The 21,221-nt window shown below is 37.6% G+C and overlaps 1 protein-coding gene across 6 annotated transcripts in view; it reads left to right on the top strand.

Annotated features, from left to right (window-relative positions):
• Positions 1–21,221, top strand: part of ST18 (ST18 C2H2C-type zinc finger transcription factor) — a 599,563-nt gene that overhangs the window by 491,137 nt on the left and 87,205 nt on the right. For all 6 annotated transcript variants that reach the window (XR_012244522.1, XM_073631586.1, XM_073631585.1 and 3 more), the window contains 3 exons: positions 1,811–1,903; positions 3,124–3,323; positions 6,237–6,445. Coding sequence is in view for 5 of the 6 variants with exons in the window: in XM_073631586.1 (XP_073487687.1) it covers positions 1,811–1,903; positions 3,124–3,323; positions 6,237–6,445 (502 nt within the window). In the remaining variant the exon portion in view is untranslated. The remainder of the gene's footprint in view (positions 1–1,810; positions 1,904–3,123; positions 3,324–6,236; positions 6,446–21,221) is intronic.

Genomic DNA, 21,221 nt, shown 5'->3' with positions numbered 1-21,221 from the left:
CTTTCCCAGTAAAAGCTGTACACAGAGATGGGATTTTATGTGATAGACCAACACAAAGTGGCACATAATTGTGAAGTGGAGAGAAAATGATAAATGATTTTCAATTTTTTTTACAAATAAATATGTGAGAAGTGTGGCGTGCATTTGTATTCAGCCCCCTTTACTCTGATACCCCTAACTAAAATCTAGTGGAACCAATTGCCTTCAGAAGTCACCTAATTAGTGAATAGAGTCCACCTGTGTATAATTTAATCTCAGTATAAATAAAGCTGTTCTGTGAAGCCCACACCAGACAGGTGAGGGTTAAAGTTGTTAAAGTTTAAAGCAGGGTTAGGTTATAAAAAATATCCCAAGCTTTGAACATCTCACGGAGCACTGTTCAATCCATCATCCGTAAACAGAAAGAATATGGCACAACTGCAAACCTACCACCTAAACTGACAGGGCGGGCAAGGATAGCACTAATCAGAGAAGCAGCCAAGAAGCCCATGGTAACTTTAGAGGAGCTGCAGAGATCCACAGCTCAAGTGGGAGAATCTGTCCACAGGACAACTATTAGTCATGCACTCCACAAATCTGGCCTTTAAGGAGAAGTGGCAAGAAGAAAGTCATTGTTGAAAGAAAGCCATAAGAAGCTCCATTTGCAGTTTGCTAGAAGCCATGTAGGGGACACAGTGAACATGTAAAAGAAGGTGCTGTGGTCAGATGAGACAAAATTTAACTTTCTGGCTTGATACCAAATGCTATGTGTGGTGGAAAACTAACACTGCACATCAACCTGTACACACCATCCCCACCGTAAATACCTGGTGGTGGCAGCATCATGTTGTGGGATGCTTTTCTTGAGCAGGGACAGGGAATCTGGTCAAATTTGATGGGAAGATGGATGGACCCAAATATGAGGCAATCTTTGAAGAAAACCTGTTAGAGTCTACAAAAGACTTGAGACTGGGCAGGAGGTTCAACTTCCAGCAGGACAACGACCCTAAACATACAGCCAGAGCTGCAATGGAATGGTTTAGATCAAAGCAAATTCATGTGTTAGAATGGCCCAGTCAAAGTCTAGACCTAAATCCAATGGAGAATCTTTGGCAAGACTTGAAAATTGCTGTTCAGAGATGCTCTCCGTGCAATCTGACAGAGCTTGAGCTATTTTGCATAGAAGAATGGGCAAAAATTTCACTTTCTAGATGTGCAAGGCTGGTAGAGACATACCCAAAATACTTGCAGCTGTAATTGCAGCAAAAGGTGCTTCTAGAAAGTATTGACTCAGGGGGCTGAATACAAATAAACACCGCACTTTTCACATATTTATTTGTAAAAAAGAAAATAAAACCATTTATCATTTTCCTTCCACCTCACAATTATGTGCCATTTTGTGTTGGTCTATCACATAAAACCCCAATAAAATACATTTATGTTTTTGGCTGTAACATGACAAAATGTGTAAAATTTCAAGGAGTATGAATACTTATTTACTGTAAGCAGCAACAAAAATCTCATGGGGACAGCCAAAGCTTTTCAAGTTTTTTTTCCTTCCATGGCTCTTTCCAGGTTTTGGTAGCTTTAGCTGGAGGGAGTTGTACTCTCCCAAATATTATGTGGGGTACCACTTAGCAATTAAAAAAATTTCACTAGCTATGTTAGTTAGTGGTTAAGATTTTTTCAGTTTCAAATAATGCCATGCTAGCTTTATCATATTTTATTATATTATGCTTCTTGTTTTGAACACTCCTACATCATGGCTAGGTTTCTTCTTTATTAGTACTATACACTAATATAATATTAACATTTTTTGTTTTGTTTAAAGTCTTTCAGGTTGTCCAATTGCTGCAGCAGAAAAGCTTTCAAAAACACAAGAAAAACATTATCCCCCTGGTGCAAACCTTGAATCCATTCACAGGTGTGTATGTAGTCTACCTTGCCTCTTGTACTGGCTTATTAAATAAGTCTCTATATGTTATCTAGTTCTACCTTTTATAATAGTAACCAAATGTACATTTACATATTTCAAGTGTTTGTAAACAATCACCTTGCAAAACAACCCATTCAGTTTAAAATAGAAATGAAATGCAAAACATGGTTGTATAGATTAAAAAAAAAAAAAGCATTTTTTTCTATAAGAACTGATCACGATGTGCTCTCCTGCTTAGTATGGTCAGTTTTTAATAGGAAAGCAGAGGGACTGTCAGGAACACCAGGGATTTCACACAAAGGAAGCAATGCATTGTGCCCCATTGTTGACGTCATTGGGAGGAATTCTAGCCTTTATTGATTTGGGGGGGGGGGGGGGCATTATGCCCTTTGTTGGTATTAGTGGATGAAAATAGTGCCCCAAGGGCCAGATAAAAGTATGCAAAGGACCACAGTTTGGAGACCACTGGGATAGAGCAATATAATATAAATGTAATGTGATGTAAAAATAGTTTTTCTTAATTTTAAGTTAAATATATTCACCCACTCTATTTGTCCCACTGACCATAGTCACCAGGACGTAAAGTGATGGAAAATCTAAAACTTTATAGTTACAGTTATAACTGTGTAAGAGGGAATATACTCTAACATTGTAGAAATTTCATCTCACTTCCTGTTGCATTTCCAAGACAGAAAGTAAAGGAATTCTCCAAAACGAGACAATGGCAGCAAACAAATAATCTGATGGAGTTTTTAACCCTTCCCCACACTACAAAAAACTAAGACTAAAAAGTTTGGATATACATATACTAAGTCATTCAAAATGTATGTCTGGTTCCCATCTACCTCAAGCTAGATATTTTATATACTACATACTACCATACTTTTATAAGTCTGGAGTTTTTCACAGGCCCATTCTGTAAAGTCATGGTTAGAATGGAAAAAAGATGTGATGCAGAGGACTTATGTAGTTCTCCTATATTGTAAATCTATTGACCAGTGATAGCTTTATCTGTGTCCATGCACATGTGTGTCATTGTAAAATTATATATATATATATATATATATATATATATATATATATATATATATATATATATATATATATATATATATATATATATCAACTACGTTTTAAAAAAGAAGCCGAATAACATTATTTTTACATGAGTTGTATTCATCACTTTTCTGGAATTAAATGTTTTTCAGAGCAACATGTGTGAAGCATCTTGAAGTAACACAATTCAGTTATCGGACTGCACCAGTTACTACAACACGAGCAACAATAATTAAAGAACATGATAGATTTGGGAAAGTTCCATTTGATTATGCCAGTTTTGATGCTCAAGTTTTTGGGAAACATACTATTGCAACAGTTGTTCATAGCCAAGAGACAACTAATGGTGATGGTAAGAACTATAATCAGCTTACATTTATGTGCATAAAAATATACTGTATTTTGTCAGGATTATAATCATGCTGCTAAATCATTTAAATCTGGCCATACCTGACATTACTATTCATTGAAAGTCAAAAACCTGGTCTTTGTCAGTGACTGAATGGTGGTACCAAGCTTGCCAAGTGTAATAAAAAGAATCTAATATGATTCCAGAAATAAATTCAGTCATTGATAACTGGTTATATAACAGCCATTTTAAAACCTCAATCAACTTACCTCTATACCATCAGAAACAATGGCAAAATTTTCTATCCCACAAGATCTATGTATTAACATGTTATAAGGGAGTCCTCTCATATTAGTTTCTTGGGGCAATCTGGCAAATCCAAACCTGTGATTTGTTTCCCAGGTCAGTTCCACAGGAAATTCCTGGCATCAATTTAAAGAACTAAAAACTAAACTCAAGAACAAAAATTTACAATATTGTATATGTTGTATGTGATAGCTGCATTCGTTTCTTTTTTCTCACTTTCTTGCTTTATTTTAACGTCCAAATCATGTCATTAGCATATTTTCTAGGGTGACAACCATACTCAGCAACATTGTCACCTTAAATATCTGCTGAGATAGCAGGGAACAATGCTAACTATTTGTTTTTGTTTTTTTGCACGTGCCAAACAGTAATAATAAAACATTTCAGTGAAATACTAGACCAAAAGTGAGCAAGTAAGGGATATTTATTGTTATAGTTATTTATATGCACTTTAACTCTAAAATGATTCATTTTCCCACGTGTATTCTTGTAGCACCACCTCTTATTGATAGTGTGGCATTTGGTAAGTGCACCATATTATTATGACAAAGCTGCTATTATTGGATTATAGCATATACTGTACACCGTGATGGCACACTAATAAGGTTGTGCCCTGCATCCTCAATATAAGACCCTATTGCCTATTAAGCCATTTCCTGAATGACAGGAGGATGGGTGGGGGCAAAGAGAAGAAAGGGAAGAAAAGCTGTTACATACAGAAAATTAACTGGTAAGGGGCACATCAAAATGTGATTCAAGGTTTGGATAAACCAGTTCACTCATCTCTAGTAGCAGTTGAAGTAGCAGAAGAAGTAGTAATAGTGCTTGTCTCTGGAGGTGACCATTTGTTTTCTATCCACTAAAATTGATAGGCAACAGTAAAACAATTTTTCACAATTCCTGGACAAATGTTCCCATGTGTTACACCAAATTACCAGCATAAACATTTTAACTGGCCTGTAAACCTGCAATTTACCTTACTAAACATAAAAGGAGTACTGACAAGCCCATGTTGACCAGTGCTTTTACCACCTCGATTGCAAATGCTGAACCAAAGCTTGTTCGGGCTCTCCAGTCAGACCACAGAAAAACGTCTGCACACTGAAATAGTTAGTGTGGTATGAAACGTAATTGTTCCAGTTTTGGACAAAACCCACAGGATAGCCCTGTCTGAGATAGAGGTCACAGGCTGAACTATTGCTTTTGTCTAGAACAATACCATTTTATACCATGGCAAATATCTCATAGTGCAACTGAATTTTTTTACCTGTAAGTTTATTTTAAGAGTAAGGAAGGGTTTAAACCCTTGTCAGTTTTTTTTTAGCCTGCCTTTGTCCCATTGGAGAGGTTTCCCTTCACTTCCTGCTTTGGGGATGCAACAGGAAGTGAGCAAAATTCTGTACAAATTGAAATTCTCTTAGGCTCGGTTCACATATGGGCCGCATGGGGCTCACAACAGGGGTCCGATGCGCGCTGGTTCACCGTTTAAGGTCTGATTTCAGCCCGAATTTTGGGCTGAATTCAGACCTGAAACGGACCAAAAGATGCACAGCATTTATGTGCAAAACTCACAGAACCTGCTGCGGTGATATGTGAACCGGCTCCATAGAGAGGCGGTCAAAATCTCCTGCTATTGTGAATTGGATGCAAGGATCCCTCATCCAATTGGCAATGGTGTGAAGCCAGCCTTAAACAGTTATCCCCAGAAAAGGTGTCCCCTCTGGAATATTTCTCTTCACCTCTTGTTCTGGTAACAACTTCAGAATTTTGGATTTCCCATTACTCTCTGTCTCTATAAGGACAAACAGAGAGGGTAAATCTACCTAGATGGTGCACAGACAGAAATAATAGCTTTTTCAATAGCAGCAAAACAAATACTCTTGCGCACGAATGTGTTAACCAGGCAATCCAAAGTTCAGAGTGGATAGTATCTTTGGGCCTTGCAGCCCTCCAGGATAGGGATATCCTAGCAGTCAAAAAAAGAATAGAAAAAAAGAGGTTGCACCAGCCTTATGCATTATCCTTTGATATATTTATTAGAAGTAAAAATATTAAAAACTACTCACAAAGTTGGAAAGAAAACCACACTGTAACAATCTTTGGCTTGTGACAATCCGTCTACTGATTGCAGTCTCCAGATCCTGAAGAGAGGACGTGCAAACCACTGCTGGCTGATGAGTTTCAAAGGATTACCTTCTTCCTCAGAGCCTAAGGTAATATATCAAAGGATAATGCACAAGGCTGGTGCGCTCTCTTTTTTCTATTCTTTTTTAAGAAATAATAGCTTGACCAACCCTATCCAAAACAAAAAATGGCTATACATACATTTTAAAATAGAGGAAACCATATGGTTTACTAATTTGTAATTATAGCAGAATAAACGTGTTTAGTGATTTAATGGTAAAAACATGATACACAGAAAATTATGAAATAATTTCCCACTAAACAAATTTGTGTTAATTGTAAGATAGAATGGATGAACATTTTTATTTAAGATTCTTAGTGCTTTTCCTACATCAGAAACTATTTGTATTTTCTGAAATGTATTATCAGTTATTCAGCCATGAATAAAATATGTTGTATGCATGTAATCTCATCTCTCTTTAACAGCAAAACAATTTACAAGTCCAGTAAAATCTTCCAACCGACTGCCTAGCGCCCACACACAGAGTCCCTGCCATGCCAGCTCTTACAGCTATGGTCAGTGTAGTGAAGACACCCACATAGCAGCAGCTGCTGCCATCCTCAACCTTTCCACCCGCTGCAGGGAAGCAGCAGCAGAGATCCTGTCCAACAAACCATTGGGTCTGTCTGCCAAGGTAGGAGAATCCAAGATCCTGGAGCCTGTAGTGGCTACTGAGCTGTGAATAAACTGCTTTTCACGATAGTGTTAAAGGCCACAAAAACATGTGATGTACTGTTACTGTATCTAGGGGCAACTCTATATTTTATACAAAAACATGGTGAAATAAAATGATTCTGTGGAGCTGGAAGCAAGCTATGTTTTTCTATGAGCATTAGGAAATTAGTTGGATGTAAGACATAACGAATTGTCATCTGCAGAAGGCCCGGGGAGAGAAAAATTGGTTCCATTTTTATTTTCCAGGGTAATGGAGCTGAATTTTTTAAAGTGCAGATTTTTAGATAGCTATGATTTTCTCTAGAGATGTGCACTAGGTAATTCCATCCTGCTTGTATTGTTCTAGGAAGATTCACACAGAGTTTGGATGAACATCTTACATGGTGAATTAAGCAAGTACTAATCTATTTACCTTGAACACGATAATAGTTGAACCTTGTCATATTTAACACCTCATAATTAGGATCCTAAAATGGAAAGAGAAAACATCTTACATTGAAATTTGTGATATTTCTACATTTCAAAAAGTATCACACTTTTAATTTTTGATAATCCAGTGAATGAAAGATGCAACACATCAGTATAACGTTTATCACATATTACAGCATTCAGGTTGGTTATAATATTGTAATCAGCTAATCTCTGCATTAAGGCCTGGTTCACACCTATGCATTTTTTATTATTTTTTTCAGTTTTGCAGAAACACATTACAGTCCATTTAACATGGTTTTCTATGAATGTAGTTCACATCTGTGCATTTTATGGAAAGGGCCAGGGATTTTTTCTGGTTTTAGGTTCCATAGACTTCAATGGATTCAAAATGTGTATTGAAAAATGCAAAATGCACCTGTAATATGCAAACTGGATACCCTTTATCCATAAATTGGGTATGGATGAAAAATATTCTAAGTATTACATTTTCACATTGTAAAGCTTAAAGTGTATCTAAACCCAAGAAAAAAAATATTGCAGCTTAATAGTCTTTAGAAGTGATAGCTGCATTTGTTTTCCTTTACATTTTTTACTTTTTATTTTTCCTAGTGATCCTGCCAGTAACCCACTTCCTGTCCCAGACTGAATCATTCACCTTCACCATTCCGTGCTTGCAGCATAATTCGAACAGCCATTTAGACACATATACACATTCTAACACCAATTTGGATAGAAACTAGGTAAAGTAACCCTGTTTCTAAGTGACCTAAAAAAAAATTAGGTAAGCTGTGCATGTAAAAGAAGAGAGGGAATACTTACCTTTCCTGCTACCCTCAAAAGCCACTCAATTTCTGAAACAGTGTCCCCTGAATTCCTCTTGGAAACCAACAAATCCAATATTGTCAATCTCATGGGTATCCTGCAGCTCTAATGCCACGTACACACGATCGGAAATGCCGCCAGCAAAACTCCGTTGAGAGCTTTTTGTCGGAAAATGCGACCATGTGTATGCTCCATCAGTCTTTTGCTGGCGGAATTACAGCCAGCAAAAGATTGAGAGCACGCTCTCTATTTTTCGGTCGGAAAAAGTTCCTATCCGAAAATGTGTCCATCTGTATGCAATTCGGACACACAAAAAATCACGAATGCTCAGAAACAATTCGACGCATGCTCGGAAGCATTGAACTTCATTTTATCAGCTTGTCGTAGTGTTGTACATCACCGTGTTCTTGACGGTCAAAAGTTCAGAGAACTTTTGTGTGACCGTGTGTATGCAAGGCAAGCTTGAGCGGAATTCCGTCGGAAAAACCATTCATGTTTTTTCTGACGGAAATTCCGCTCGTGTGTACGCGGCATCAGAAACCTGTAAGAGCCGAGGAGAACCCTTGAGATCAACATTCCCAGTAATGATTGTTTTCCAGCAGACTTTGAGAAATGATTTCTTAGGAACAGAGTGGGATTGGGACACACAGGTGTCAAGAGAGGTAGGCATGCACTTTCTTCTTTCACAGGTTTAGCTTGCTTTAAGAATTTAACAATGTGACAGGGTTGCTTTAACCTAGTAATGTGTTTCTGGGTAAAAATCAAAGCACTTGGAGAAAACTTAAAGAAAAATGGGAAGGATTTAAAAAAAAAATATTCCATGCAAATAGTGTTTCTGTTAGAGCTGAACCAAACATCTGTGTGTTGAAAAGCTAGTGTGCTAACCATATAGACACCATGCTGCTTTGCTGCTGTATTCTGCTTGGCCAATATCAAATTTTAGAGTGTTCTTTTATCCTTCAAGTCTCTAAAAATAGAATGAGTGAGATATCTTCAAGCTATGCAATGTGCTGTGGTGTAGGTTTTCTTGTTTCAGCCAATATGTATTCAAATTATTAGCTGGAAGTCTTTACCAAGGATGTGAGAAGATTATATGCAATAGTCCTTGAAAGACTGCTGGGTAAATAACAGAACAGGGAGATCATTATGCTCATCCCTCCTGAGAAAATGAATCATTAAGTGGATTATTTGTTGCCATAGTGTATTGTGAGTCCAGCATCTCGATTTAGAAAAATAACAATCAAAATTAGTCTGTGGTGAGTTTCTACAAATGCCAAAATAAAGACATTTGTGTGGTCACTGTGTGTTGCATTCTCAAATAGATTAGAGGAATAAAGAATTTGAGGAAGGAGCTATAAGCCATTAGTGGGTAAACACTAGGATAAAGTAGCAAGGTGTATACTGGGAGGTTATAATGAACTTATTGTAATTGTGGCTCTCTTCACATATGAAAACATAAGCATAGAATAATATACTAGACTACATTATTCCTTGCTAATAGTAAACTAGCAATATTGGGTAAAGGGCCTAAAGTATTCAGTAGAAAGTGAGATCATTTCACATAACTATGAAAGAAAAACGTAAGACCTTCAGAATGCCTCTCTTTATTTGCTTCTAACTGTAGCTTGTTATTCGATAGGAACAGTATTTGGGGCTAGACTAACCAAAAATTTAGTGCATTTACAAATTGAACAAATAATGAGAAATTGTGCCTGCATCTGATACTTACTGTAAAAGTTTAGTATGGTTTTATAGGCAAATATAGATCTAAGCAGTCAAACAAACATAAAGCAATGCTCCAAGTCAGTCCACCTATGATCTAGCCCTAAATCCATACAGAAGGTGCCAGTCCGGTTTGCAACCAAAGAAGCTCAAGAAAAGATGGATGACTGCACACTGGTGCATTGAAGATCAAAATGCTTTATTGAAATGATCTGATAATCCAAAACATCATAGCATCTCAAGACAAAGAGGGTAGTTAAGTACCCTTTATGTCTTAAGATGCTAAGATGTTTTGGATTATCAGATGGAACAGTGTTTGGTCATCCATTTTCTTGTACAAATAGAACTATAGACATTAACATGAAGTCAGCCTCCTTTAGTGAAGATGGCTATATCCGTCTTCTCTCTTCTATTAGGGCTTTCCATAATGTTCTGAAGTCTGTCAATTTTGTGCCCATTTAGCCAAAGAAAATTTGTCAGGGTAGGTACTGGTGGTGGACAAGAAGACTTGTCATGAAAATTCATCCCAAAGGTGTTCAGCTGTCAGGACTTTGTGCTGGTCACAAGAGTTCCTTTACATTAAACATATCAATACTCACATTCTCAGCACTCTACTATGTTAGAGTTGCTCTGTTTCAAACTCTCAGAAATACCCAGTGCTCCAGATATTGGAGGAACCTCCTCCCCTTCATCCCTGGATGTGGTGCTCAGACCTGAGTGGTCAACTACCACCCTGTTTAAAGCTTCTACAGCATAAGAAATTGAGCTTACACAGTGTTTTAACTTACACCCCAACAAAGCACTAATGTGCCAGGGGAATGCAGGGATGGTATGTATCAGTGAATAGGGGGTTGTTCTTTTATAATAACCTGTCACTTTGCCTTGAATGGGCACTGCAGCAGAGTCCATTCAAAACATGAACTGTGAAATTACACAGTTCAGTTTTATCACTGTTTACCCTGCTATTTTAAGTATCGGTCAAAAGTAAAATAATCTAGAATTGTCATAAACATTTTTTCCCTAGGTCTCTAATTTGTAAAGCCTAAATATCAAGAACTGGAGTTATGTGAGCTCATTTCTAATAACAATTATGTGGTCTTTATGGATTATCTTTCTTCTAATGTGTGACTGAGAGCAGACTGCAGGCCATTGCATTTTCACATCATTACTTTAAGGGGTTCTTTCCAGGAAATGAATAAATACATAAATACCTAAATACATAATAATACATAAATAATCATATACTTATCTGCTCTGTGCAATAGAATTGAACAGAAATCCCAAACCTCCTCTTCTGGGGTCCCCCACTGGTGCTCCTCCTCTTCTCAGTGTGCCACCATAGGAGGCCACTTCCTATTGTGGAACATTTGCAGGCTCAATCCTGAGCCATGCTATCTGTGTTTATGGACACAGCCCTACACCCTCATTACAGGGTTTGACCTCAGCAAAGCCTGTCAGACCAGAAAGTGAGAGAAGAGAGTTGTTGTAGATGGGTACATTGCTGGATCGAGTGAGGGCTCAGGTAAGTATAAGGAGGGTGACAGGGCGATAGCTTCCAATCAGTATTCAGGATCCACTTTCCAGATGCTAAATCAGTACTAAATCAAACACTAGATTGTGGTGTTCCACAATTCTTCTTAGCTTCAATTTTTTAACCAGATCCTTGTATTGGTAATGAAGATCATTCCGTGAACCACTTGCTACACTTTAAAGACCACAACTCTAAGGATGTAAGGAGAGTTCACTTAGCACAATGAATAAAGTGAATATAGTGTCTTAAAAAGGTATTCACACCCTTGACATTTTCCACATTTTGTCATGTTACAACCAAAAACATAAATGTATTTTAATTGGATTTTATGTGATAGACCAACACAAAGTGTCACTTAATTTTAAAGTGGAAGTAAAATGATAAAGGTTTTCCAGATTTTTTACAAATAAATATCTGAAAAGTGTGACATGCATTTGTATTCAGCCCCCTTTACTCTGATACCCCTAACTAAAATCTCATGGAACAGATTGCCTTCAGAAGTCATCTATAGTATAGTATAGTATAGTATAAATACAGCTGTTCTGTGAATCCCTTTAGAGGTTTGTTAGAGAACCTTAGTGAGCAAATAGCATCATGACGGCCAAGGAACATACCAGACAGGTCAGGGATAAAGTTGTGGAGAAGTTTAAAGTAGGGTTAGGTTATGAAAAAAATATCCCAAGCTTTGAACATCTCATGGAGCACTGTTCAATCCATCATACGAAAATGGAAAGAGTATGGCACAACTGTGAACCTACCAAGACATGGCCGTTCACCTAAAATGACAGGCCAAGCGAGGAGAGCATTATTAGGAAAAGCAGCCAAGTGGCCCATGGTAACTTCGGAGAAGCTGCAGAGATACACAGCTCAGGTGGGAGAATCTGTCCACAGGACAATTATTAGTTGTGCACTCCACAAATCTGGAGTTTATGGAAGAGTGGCAAGAAGAAAGCTATTGTTGAAAGAAAGCCATAAGGAGTCCTGATTGCAGTTTGCGAGAAGCCATGTAAGGGGACACAGCAAACATGTGGAAGAAGGTGCTCTGGTCAGATGAGACCAAAATTAAACTTTTTGGCCTAAAGGAAAATGCTATGTGTGGCAGAAAACTAACACTGCACATCACCCTGAATTCACCATCCCCACCGTGAAACATGTTGTGGGGATGCTTTTCTGCAGCAGGGAAAGGGAAGCTGGTCAAAGTTGATGGGAAGATGGACAGAGCCAAATACAGGACAATCTTAGAAGAAAACCTGTTAGAGTCTGCAAAAGACTTGAGACCGAGGCAGAGGTTCACCTTCCGGCAGGACAACGACCCTAAACATACAGCCAGTAGGGATGAGCCGAGCACCCCCTGGTTCGGTTCGCACCAGAACATGCAAACAGGCAAAAAATTTGTGCGAACATGCAAACACTGTTAAAGTCTATGGGACACGAACATAAAAAATCAAAAGTGCTCATTTCAAAGGCTTATATGTAAGTTATTGCCATAAAAAGTGTATGGGGACCCGGGTACTGCCCCACGGGACAAGTATCAATGCAAAAAAAAGTTTCAAAAATGACAGTTTTTTTCAGGAGCAGTGATTTTTTTTAATAATGATTAAAGTGAAACAATAAAAATGAAATACTCCTTTAAATATCGTGCATGGGGGTCCCCTTAGTCTGCCTGTAAAGTAGTACATCTTTCCGATGTTTATTACAGTATAATTACATTTCTAAAGGAAAAAATGTAATTTAAAATTGCTTGCGGCTGTGATGTATTGTTGGCTTCCGGCAATATACATAAAAGATCATTGAAAAAAACAAGGGAGCCCCCAGATCCTGCCCCCCCATGTGAATGGGTATCGGGTACATTGTACCCCTACCCAGTCACCAAAAAAGTGTCAAAAAAGTAAAAACGACAGGAGACAGTTTATGACAACTCCTTTATTACATTTTTTTTAAAAAGTGTCCGGCGATGTCCATCTATCTTTAATCACAGTGCGGACGGACCCGCAAAATAGGAATAAAAAAAAGCTCCGCCTCAATGGGAGGCATCCTGCCGACTGCTGTCTCTTGGCTGTGACAGCTGTTATATACATATGGGCTGGGCCACCCGGTGACGTAAACTGGTAATGCCCCCCTCTAACATCACACAACCTTTGCCTAATATAACAGCTGTCACAGCCAAGAGACAGCAGCCAAGAGACAGCAGTCAGCGGGACGCCTCCCAAGGCAGAGCTTTTTTTTCTATTTTTCAGGTCAGTCGGCGCCGTTATTGAAGATGGATGGACATAGGACAGGACACTTTTTTTTTAATAAAGGAATTGTCAAAAACTGTCTCCTGTCATTTTTAAATTTTTGACACTTTTTTGGTGAATGGGTAGGGTTACAATGTACCCCTACCTATTCACATGGAGGGCTGGGATCTGGGGGCCCCCTTGTTAAAGGGCACTTCCAGATTCCGATAAGCCCCCCACCTGCAGACACCCACAACCACCGGGCAAGGGTTGTGGGGTTAAGCCATTGTCCCCATCAAATAAAGGTTGTGGGATAAGCCGTGGTCCCCCCAAAGCACCCTCCCCATGTTGAGGGCATGTGGCATGGTATGGTTCAGGAGGGGGGGGCGCTCGATCGCCCCCCTATCCTGACCTGCCAGTTTGCATGCTCATATAAGGGTCGGTATGGATTTTGGGGGGACCCCCATGCCATTTGTTAAAAAATCGGCGCAGGGTTCCCCTTAAAATCCATGCCACATCTGAAGGGCCTGGTATGGATTTTGGGGGGACCCCACGCCATTTAAAAAAAAAATGGCACGGGGTTCCCCTTAACCACTTCAATACACTGTGTTATATATACTACACTGCCTGCACTGACTGAATATAGAGTCTACTCTGAATATCTAGTCTACACTAAATGCAGAGTTTATATAGACTAGACTGTATATATATATATATATATATATATATATATATATATATATATATATATATATATATATATATATATATATTAAATACACTGCCTGCACGCCACTAACTAACCTGCCTGCCTAATCTAGCTCAATTTATCTCCATCCACACACTATACATGGCCGCTATGTAAGCAGCCTTATATAGTGTGGGGTGTGGATTTAGTCCCCCTGAGCCATGATTGCCCCAAAACACCCTGCCTTTGGCCAATTATGGCTCTCGCAGCAGAGCATGCTGTGATTGGCCAAAGCATGCAGGTCAGGTGCATGCTTTGGCTAATTATCAGATGTCAAATCACAGCGATCTCACAGAGCATTATGGGGGGCGTTCCACAGCACTCGAATTTCCCGCAAACGCCCCAAGATGGACGCCTGGAGAGTTACCACCTTCATCACATAGATGAGCTTGATATTTATTCCCATCTTGTGAGTGTTACATATACTTTGTGATTAAAACTGTGCTTTAATACTACACTGAGGTGGTGCTCCCTGTGTTTTCCCCTCCTCCCTATTTTGCAGAGAAGAATGGGCAAACATTTCACTCTCTAGATGTGCAAAGCTGGTAGAGACATCCCCAAAAAGACTTTCAGCTGTAATTGCAGTGAAAGGTAGTTCTACAAAGTATTGACTCGGGGAGCTGTATACAATGCACGCCACACTTTTCAGATATTTATTTGTAAAACTATTTTGAAACCATTTATCATTTTTCTTCAACTTCCCAATTATGTGCCACTTTATGTTGACAAAATGTGTAAAATTCCAAGGGGTATGAATACTTTTTCAAGGCACTGTATGTGTTCACTTTGAACACCCAATCATGTGCAGGAGAATTTCAGGAATCAGAATTGTACTTTGCTAATGACTAGATGAAATAAACAAAGTTTACTTTTATTCACTAAGCTAGGTGAATATTCTCTTTAGAAGAAAAGTCCATTGTATTTTTGTAAATATTCTGAGAAAAAAAGAAAACAAATTATAATTTCAAAAGGATTCAAATGTAGGCAAAAGGTTAATTGTCTTTTATAAATGTTTAACCAAGATGTATAAAAGAGGAAAAAATTATAAACGATTTAAGACTATAATAATTAGACAGGCCAAAATCCAGGTACAAAATTCTGCCGATCGAAAAACAAATCCATAATATCAACAATAGTAAATCTGCTCAGTATGGACTGAACACAGCAGGAATACATTTAGTACTTGCTTTCAGTTGTTAAGTACTCAGTATGCTCTCCAATTTAGGCAAATCTGTTATTTGGAGTAAAGGAATATTGCTCATTTGCTGCCTTAAGAGTACTTTTTTCAGTAGGAGAGTTTTTACAGTTTTTGTACCATAAAAGGATTTTAGGCCAGTTGAATTGCTCTTTATCCAAGCCATCTGTTGCTGAGGTCTGGAGTTTTAGGTGAATTTTATTGTTAGAATTAAGTCTTTTTCTGTTTTGAACTACGTGATTATTTGCTGAAAGTCATAGTTTATGATCAAAAACCTGTTTACAATGTGATTATTTGCTAAAATCGTATTTTATAATCATGAAACTCAGTGTATAGTGCCACTGTCATAGATAAAAAAATTAAAACAGTACTACAATATTATTTTGGTATTGCAAGAGGTGACTGAAAAATGTTTAAAACTGAAAACTTTTAATGTGGTGTTTCTGCTCTATCAGTATATCTTCAGTGTTGAATCCCTGTCTGACATCATGAGATTTTTTTAATAAAAATGCAGAGTGCAAAATCTGGTGCTCTGCTTGGAAACAATTCGCTGCTATAGGCCAGGCAGGCCTTTGTTCCTTCTGAGTGGACATCATATGACATCCTCTCAGAAGGTGCCATGCACCAGTACAATCTGTCACCAACTGTGTCCACCGTACACAGCCAATGACTGATCAGTGTACTGTCTCGCTGCTGGTACCATGTGACCACTGTGACCAATCACAGCAGATCACATGACAGTTGTAAGCAATGGATGGCTTCCTTTCATCCCATCCATTGTGTACAATTGTGTTGCTAGCTGTGACTGGTCAATGTGATCACATGGCACAGACAGGGCCAATCACAGTCCATCTGTACCATGTGACTAGCTCTGGCCAATCACAGCTAATCACAACAAAACAAAGTGAATGAATCTGTTTCATTCAGTAAAATGCTAGCTTATAGCAATTAAATCCACTGCTATAAGCAATCATAATGTGTAAAAAAATCAAATAAAATCCTGATCACTTCCTCAGAGTAGTACAATGTTACTATGGTAGCATTATATTATTATAATATAACATTTTTATTGCTCTGGTCACAGTGTATTAAAAATTGTAAAAAAAAAAAAGTAAAAAAAAAAATGGAACAAATGATATTTTATTTTTTTGTACTGTCACCAGTCAGTGTCCCTGCTCAGCACAACACCAGTTATATGATGACGCTGTACTGCACTAGAGACAGTATGCAAAAAAAAAGATTTTTTTAGTACTTTTTTCTTTTTTTACGATTTATTTTTAATGCACTGTGACCAGAGCAATATAATGTTACCATAGTAACATTGTACTACTCTGGGGAAGTAATTAGGATTTTACACATTATGATTGCTTATAGCAGTGAATTTCATTGTGAAATTATTTTTTTTAATTTCTTAATTTTCCAAAAAATTATGACAAAAAATTACAACTTTCTAAAAAGGGGAAAGGAGGAGGTATATAGGGCACTTCTGTATGAATGGAACCTCTGGATATCCTGGTTCTCTAGGTTCCCATCCAAATATATTAGAACTGGAGGATGCACAGAGGGTACGTGAGCAGCACTCAAAGAGGTCGAAGAAAACTGTAAAAAAATATAAATAGAAAGAGAGGCACATTTAAGTGCAGTAACACCAATATTTATTAAACAAATGCGGTTAAAAACACTCACAGAATTGTAGTGTAAAACAAGCTCATAATCCCTCACAGACGTGGTGGTAGGTCTCCTGTCACGGCTCTCCTGGACCCTCACTAGCTGACCAGCAGCAGAGGGAAATACAGATGCCAGATGGCCAATTGACTTTCCAAAAAGGAGTAATTTGGAGGATATTTTACTGTCCTGACATTTTTGGGCCTCAAGAAATGAGACAGGCTGGCAGTACATCAGGATTGATACATTTTCAGATATATACCATAGTTTGTGGACTCTATAACTAAATAATACACACTTATTTGGGTTAATTTCACCAAAGCAGAATACATTCTGGCCTAAATTTATTAAGAACAATCATTTGTTTCCAAAATTCTATAACAGAAACTAAGAAAAGCTTGTTTTTTTTTTCAAATTTTTCAGGCTTTTTTCATTTATTTAACAAAAAATATAAACCCAGTGGTGATTAAATAACACCAAAAGAAAGCTCTGGTTGTGTGAACAAAATGATAAAAATTTAGTTTGAGTACAGTGTTGCATGATTGCACAATTGTCATTCATTCATGCAACAGTGCTGAAAGCTTAAAATTGGCCTAGGCAGGAAGGTGAAAAAAATGCCCGGTATTGAAGTGGTTATTTAAACAAGCTGAAGTTAGAAGCTGATTGGCTACCATGTACAGTTGTACCAGATTTCTACTCTCCAGTTTTGGTAAATCAACCCCTATATGTTTTTCCTAAAAGTGGTAGAGGGCTAGGTTTGGGCAAGCTTAGGGCTCTATTCTTTAAAAACAGTCACATTTTATGAAACACCTCTGATCCTATCAATCATCTCTTCCCTTACAACAAATAATTAACAGTAAGTGGGTTTTTAAAAATCATCTATTTTTCTAATTCAACATTTGATGAAATCTAGGTCAAATTTCAGTCCATCTGGACCAAATTATTTATCTCCACAAAAATGTTGGAATATATAATCGTCCTTTCTCACCTTTTATTCCTGACAAAACACATTTGGGATGAATTAGAGCGGATACTGCGAGCCAGGCCTTCTCGTCCACAGTGCCTGACCTCACAAATGCACTTCTGGAAGAATGGTCAAACATTCCCATATACACATTCCTAAACCTTGAACAGCCTTCCCAGAAGAGGTGAAGCTGCTATAGCTGCAAAAGGTGGGCCAACTCAATATTGAACCATACGGACTAAGACTGGGATGCCAATAAAGTTCAGCGTGTAAAGGCAGGCGTCACAATACTTTTGGTAATATAGTGTATATAGGGCTAAAAGAGGGCATTAAAAAATTTGAAGCTTTTACCACTCAGTAGAGAAGCAAAATGATACCCCAGCTTCATTGCCAATATGATGATCTATGAACTGTGAACCGGTGCTCTAGCCAGGACGTTCAGGCCCCAAAATGCAGTACTTGAATCAGAAAATGGCTGGTGACTCGGATGCTCTTGAATAAAAGTCCTTTATTTGGTTACATGGGTACAGGCTAAGCTGACGCGTTTCGGCTAAGAAACCTTCATCAAAGCATTGATGAAGGCTTCTTAGCCAAAACGCATCAGTGTAGCCTGTACCCGTGTACCCATGTAACCAAATAAAGGACTTTTATTCAAGAGCATCCGAGTCGCCAGCCATTTTCTGATTCTTTTACCACTCAGTAGAGTAAGAAAGAAATACAGAAATTGTAAGCATTATTTCACTTGTGTGGAAGGTGATTAAGATGTGCTACCCTGCTTTGGACCGCTCAATCTACATTTAGTCCATATGAAAAATGTAGCCCAAATAAATACATCAACCAGTAACCGGTTGATTTAATTTAGCCTGTGATCAGTGAACAAGGTTTACTTCTATCTGAAGTACCTGGTTGATCCAGCCAGTTACCTTTCTTCCTTGTTCTATACTGACCATGCAAAGCACAGGAGGTGAGCTGTGCATGCGTAGTCAGTTTTCATCTTTTGGCTGGCTATTCAGTGGTACAGGAAACTGTGCAGACACACACCCTCCCAATCACAGCCTGCCTTTTACCTCAGGCTGAACAGACAATGGAATACAGGAACATGATATGTCTGCACAGTATCCTGTAACCCCGCTCCATACTATTAGGAAGATGAGATGCCTAGTCACACAAAATAACCTTATATAAAAGGGAAGAAAGGTAATTTCTGTAAATAAGCAACAACAGTTATGATGCCTGCATAGTGATAACAGTATTAGGGAGTGCCTATAACATTGTATGTTCACAACTACTTTAACATTCCTTGGCCTCCTTTACCAGTACTATTATGATTTCTGGCATGTAATGCAGCCTTTTGCTCTTTCTGCTAGTAGCAATATGCCATATTTGAATAAACATTACTCAAACAGTAATGTTATTTTTTTATTTCAAGTAATTTATTAAAAATGTAAAACATTTATTTACAAGTAATTTAAATGTATCATTATGTGTTACTCATTATCTTTTGAGAATTATTTTTTTCTTATTTTTTTCTATTTTTTCGTAAAAAATACATAAAAGATATTTATTATGACCTATACTTTTACATTACCTCTCCCAAAGTAGACACATTTATTATTAAAAGTCTTGGTCTACTGGCAACACTGTAATGCCCCGTACACACGGTCGGATTTTCCGATGGAAAATGTCCGATCGGAGCGTGTTGTCGGAAATTCTGACCGTGTGTGGGCTCCATCGGACATTTTCCATCGGATTTTCCGACACACAAAGTTGGAGAGCAGGAGATAAAATTTTCCGACAACAAAATCCGTTGTCGGAAATTCCAATCGTGTGTACACAAATCCGACGGACAAAGTGCCACGCATGCTCAGAATAAATAAAGAGATGAAAGCTATTGGCCACTGCCCCGTTTATAATCCCGACGTACGTGTTTTACGTCACCGCGTTCAGAATGATCGGTTTTTCCGACAACTTTGTGTGACCGTGTGTATGCAAGACAAGTTTGAGCCAACATCCGTCGGAAAAAATCCTAGGATTTTGTTGTCGGAATGTCCGAACAAAGTCCGACCGTGTGTACACCCTATAAGTATGACAAGATTAAAAAAAAAAACTATGTAAAGAAGAAAATGTATTCTTTAAAAACAAAACAAAAAATGTTTTCTATATTTTAAAATTCTAAAATTAAACTCACTGATTCCATTCAAACTTTGGGTCATTTAGTACAGATATAGTTAATGTCTAGGATTTCTGTAACTAAGAGTTATTAATACTAATGTCAAATGCATTTGATATTATACAGATGGCACAAGATGTTGTTACTAAGTTATTATCTAGGATAAGCTGCAACGTTAAATTCAGTACTTAAAACTATCACATCAGATTAAACTATTGTAGTGAAATGGCCAGAAACACTTAGTTAAAGTACTGTAATATAAATATGGTAAAATAATGTATTTATTATGACAGCCCAATATACTAGCTCTGTGACATCTTTTAGATGCAGTTTATAGTACTTATGTTTTTTGCTAAGTACTTATTTTATTTTTGAGCCTGAATTTACATATTGTCTTTAGGGGTGTATGCAGGACTGTTTTATTTGCTTGTCCTTTTAAAACATTTGTTTATTACTTAAATAAAGGGCATTATTAAATTAACAATAGCATATAAGCAACAGAAAAGGAAAAAAGTTGCTAAGCAAGTCTGTCTCTCACTATTTCTGTTCTTTATTCTTTATTGACAAAAATAAGCAATTTAACAATTAGACAAAATCAGATCAGATAGGAAATAAAGCACCCCTGAGATATGGCCACAACTCCTGATGAAGTCAATATGTTGAAACAAGAAGGGCAGGAGTAACTATATCAGCACCTTACTTGCTCGCCACTTTCTTTAAAAAAAAAATGGAATTATTCTATGGTAGGTTTTGCTCCTGTTTGAGTGACATACATATATGAAATATGCAAATTGATTAACCACTCCACCTTCGGAAGTTTTACCCCCCGTTCCTGACCAGGCCATTTTTTGCGATACAGCACTGCGTTACTTTAACTAACAATTGCAGTCGTGCAACACTGTACCCAAATAAAATTTTTTTTTTACCACAAATAGAGCTTTCTTTTGGTGGTATTTGATCACATCAGTGTTTTTTATTTTTTGCACTAGAAACAAAGAACGACCGACAACTTTGAAAAAAATAAAAACAATATTTTTTACTTTCTGCTCTAAAACACATAAAACATATACAAAAAATCAATTTAGGCCAATATGTAATCTGCTACATATTTTTAGTAAAAAAAAAAATCCCAATAAGCGTATATTGATTGGTTAAAAAGTTATAGCATCTATAAACTATGGGATATTTTTTTTTACTAGTAATGGCAGCGATCAGCGACTTATAGCAGGACTGCAATATTGTGGTGGACAAGTTGGACACCTAACTGACA

This window comes from Aquarana catesbeiana, linkage group LG05 (genome assembly GCF_042186555.1).
Source record: "Aquarana catesbeiana isolate 2022-GZ linkage group LG05, ASM4218655v1, whole genome shotgun sequence".
NCBI classification, from domain to species: Eukaryota; Metazoa; Chordata; class Amphibia; order Anura; family Ranidae; genus Aquarana; species Aquarana catesbeiana.
The sequence above is the reverse complement of the archived record's forward strand: the minus strand, read 5'-3'. Positions and strand labels throughout refer to the sequence as shown.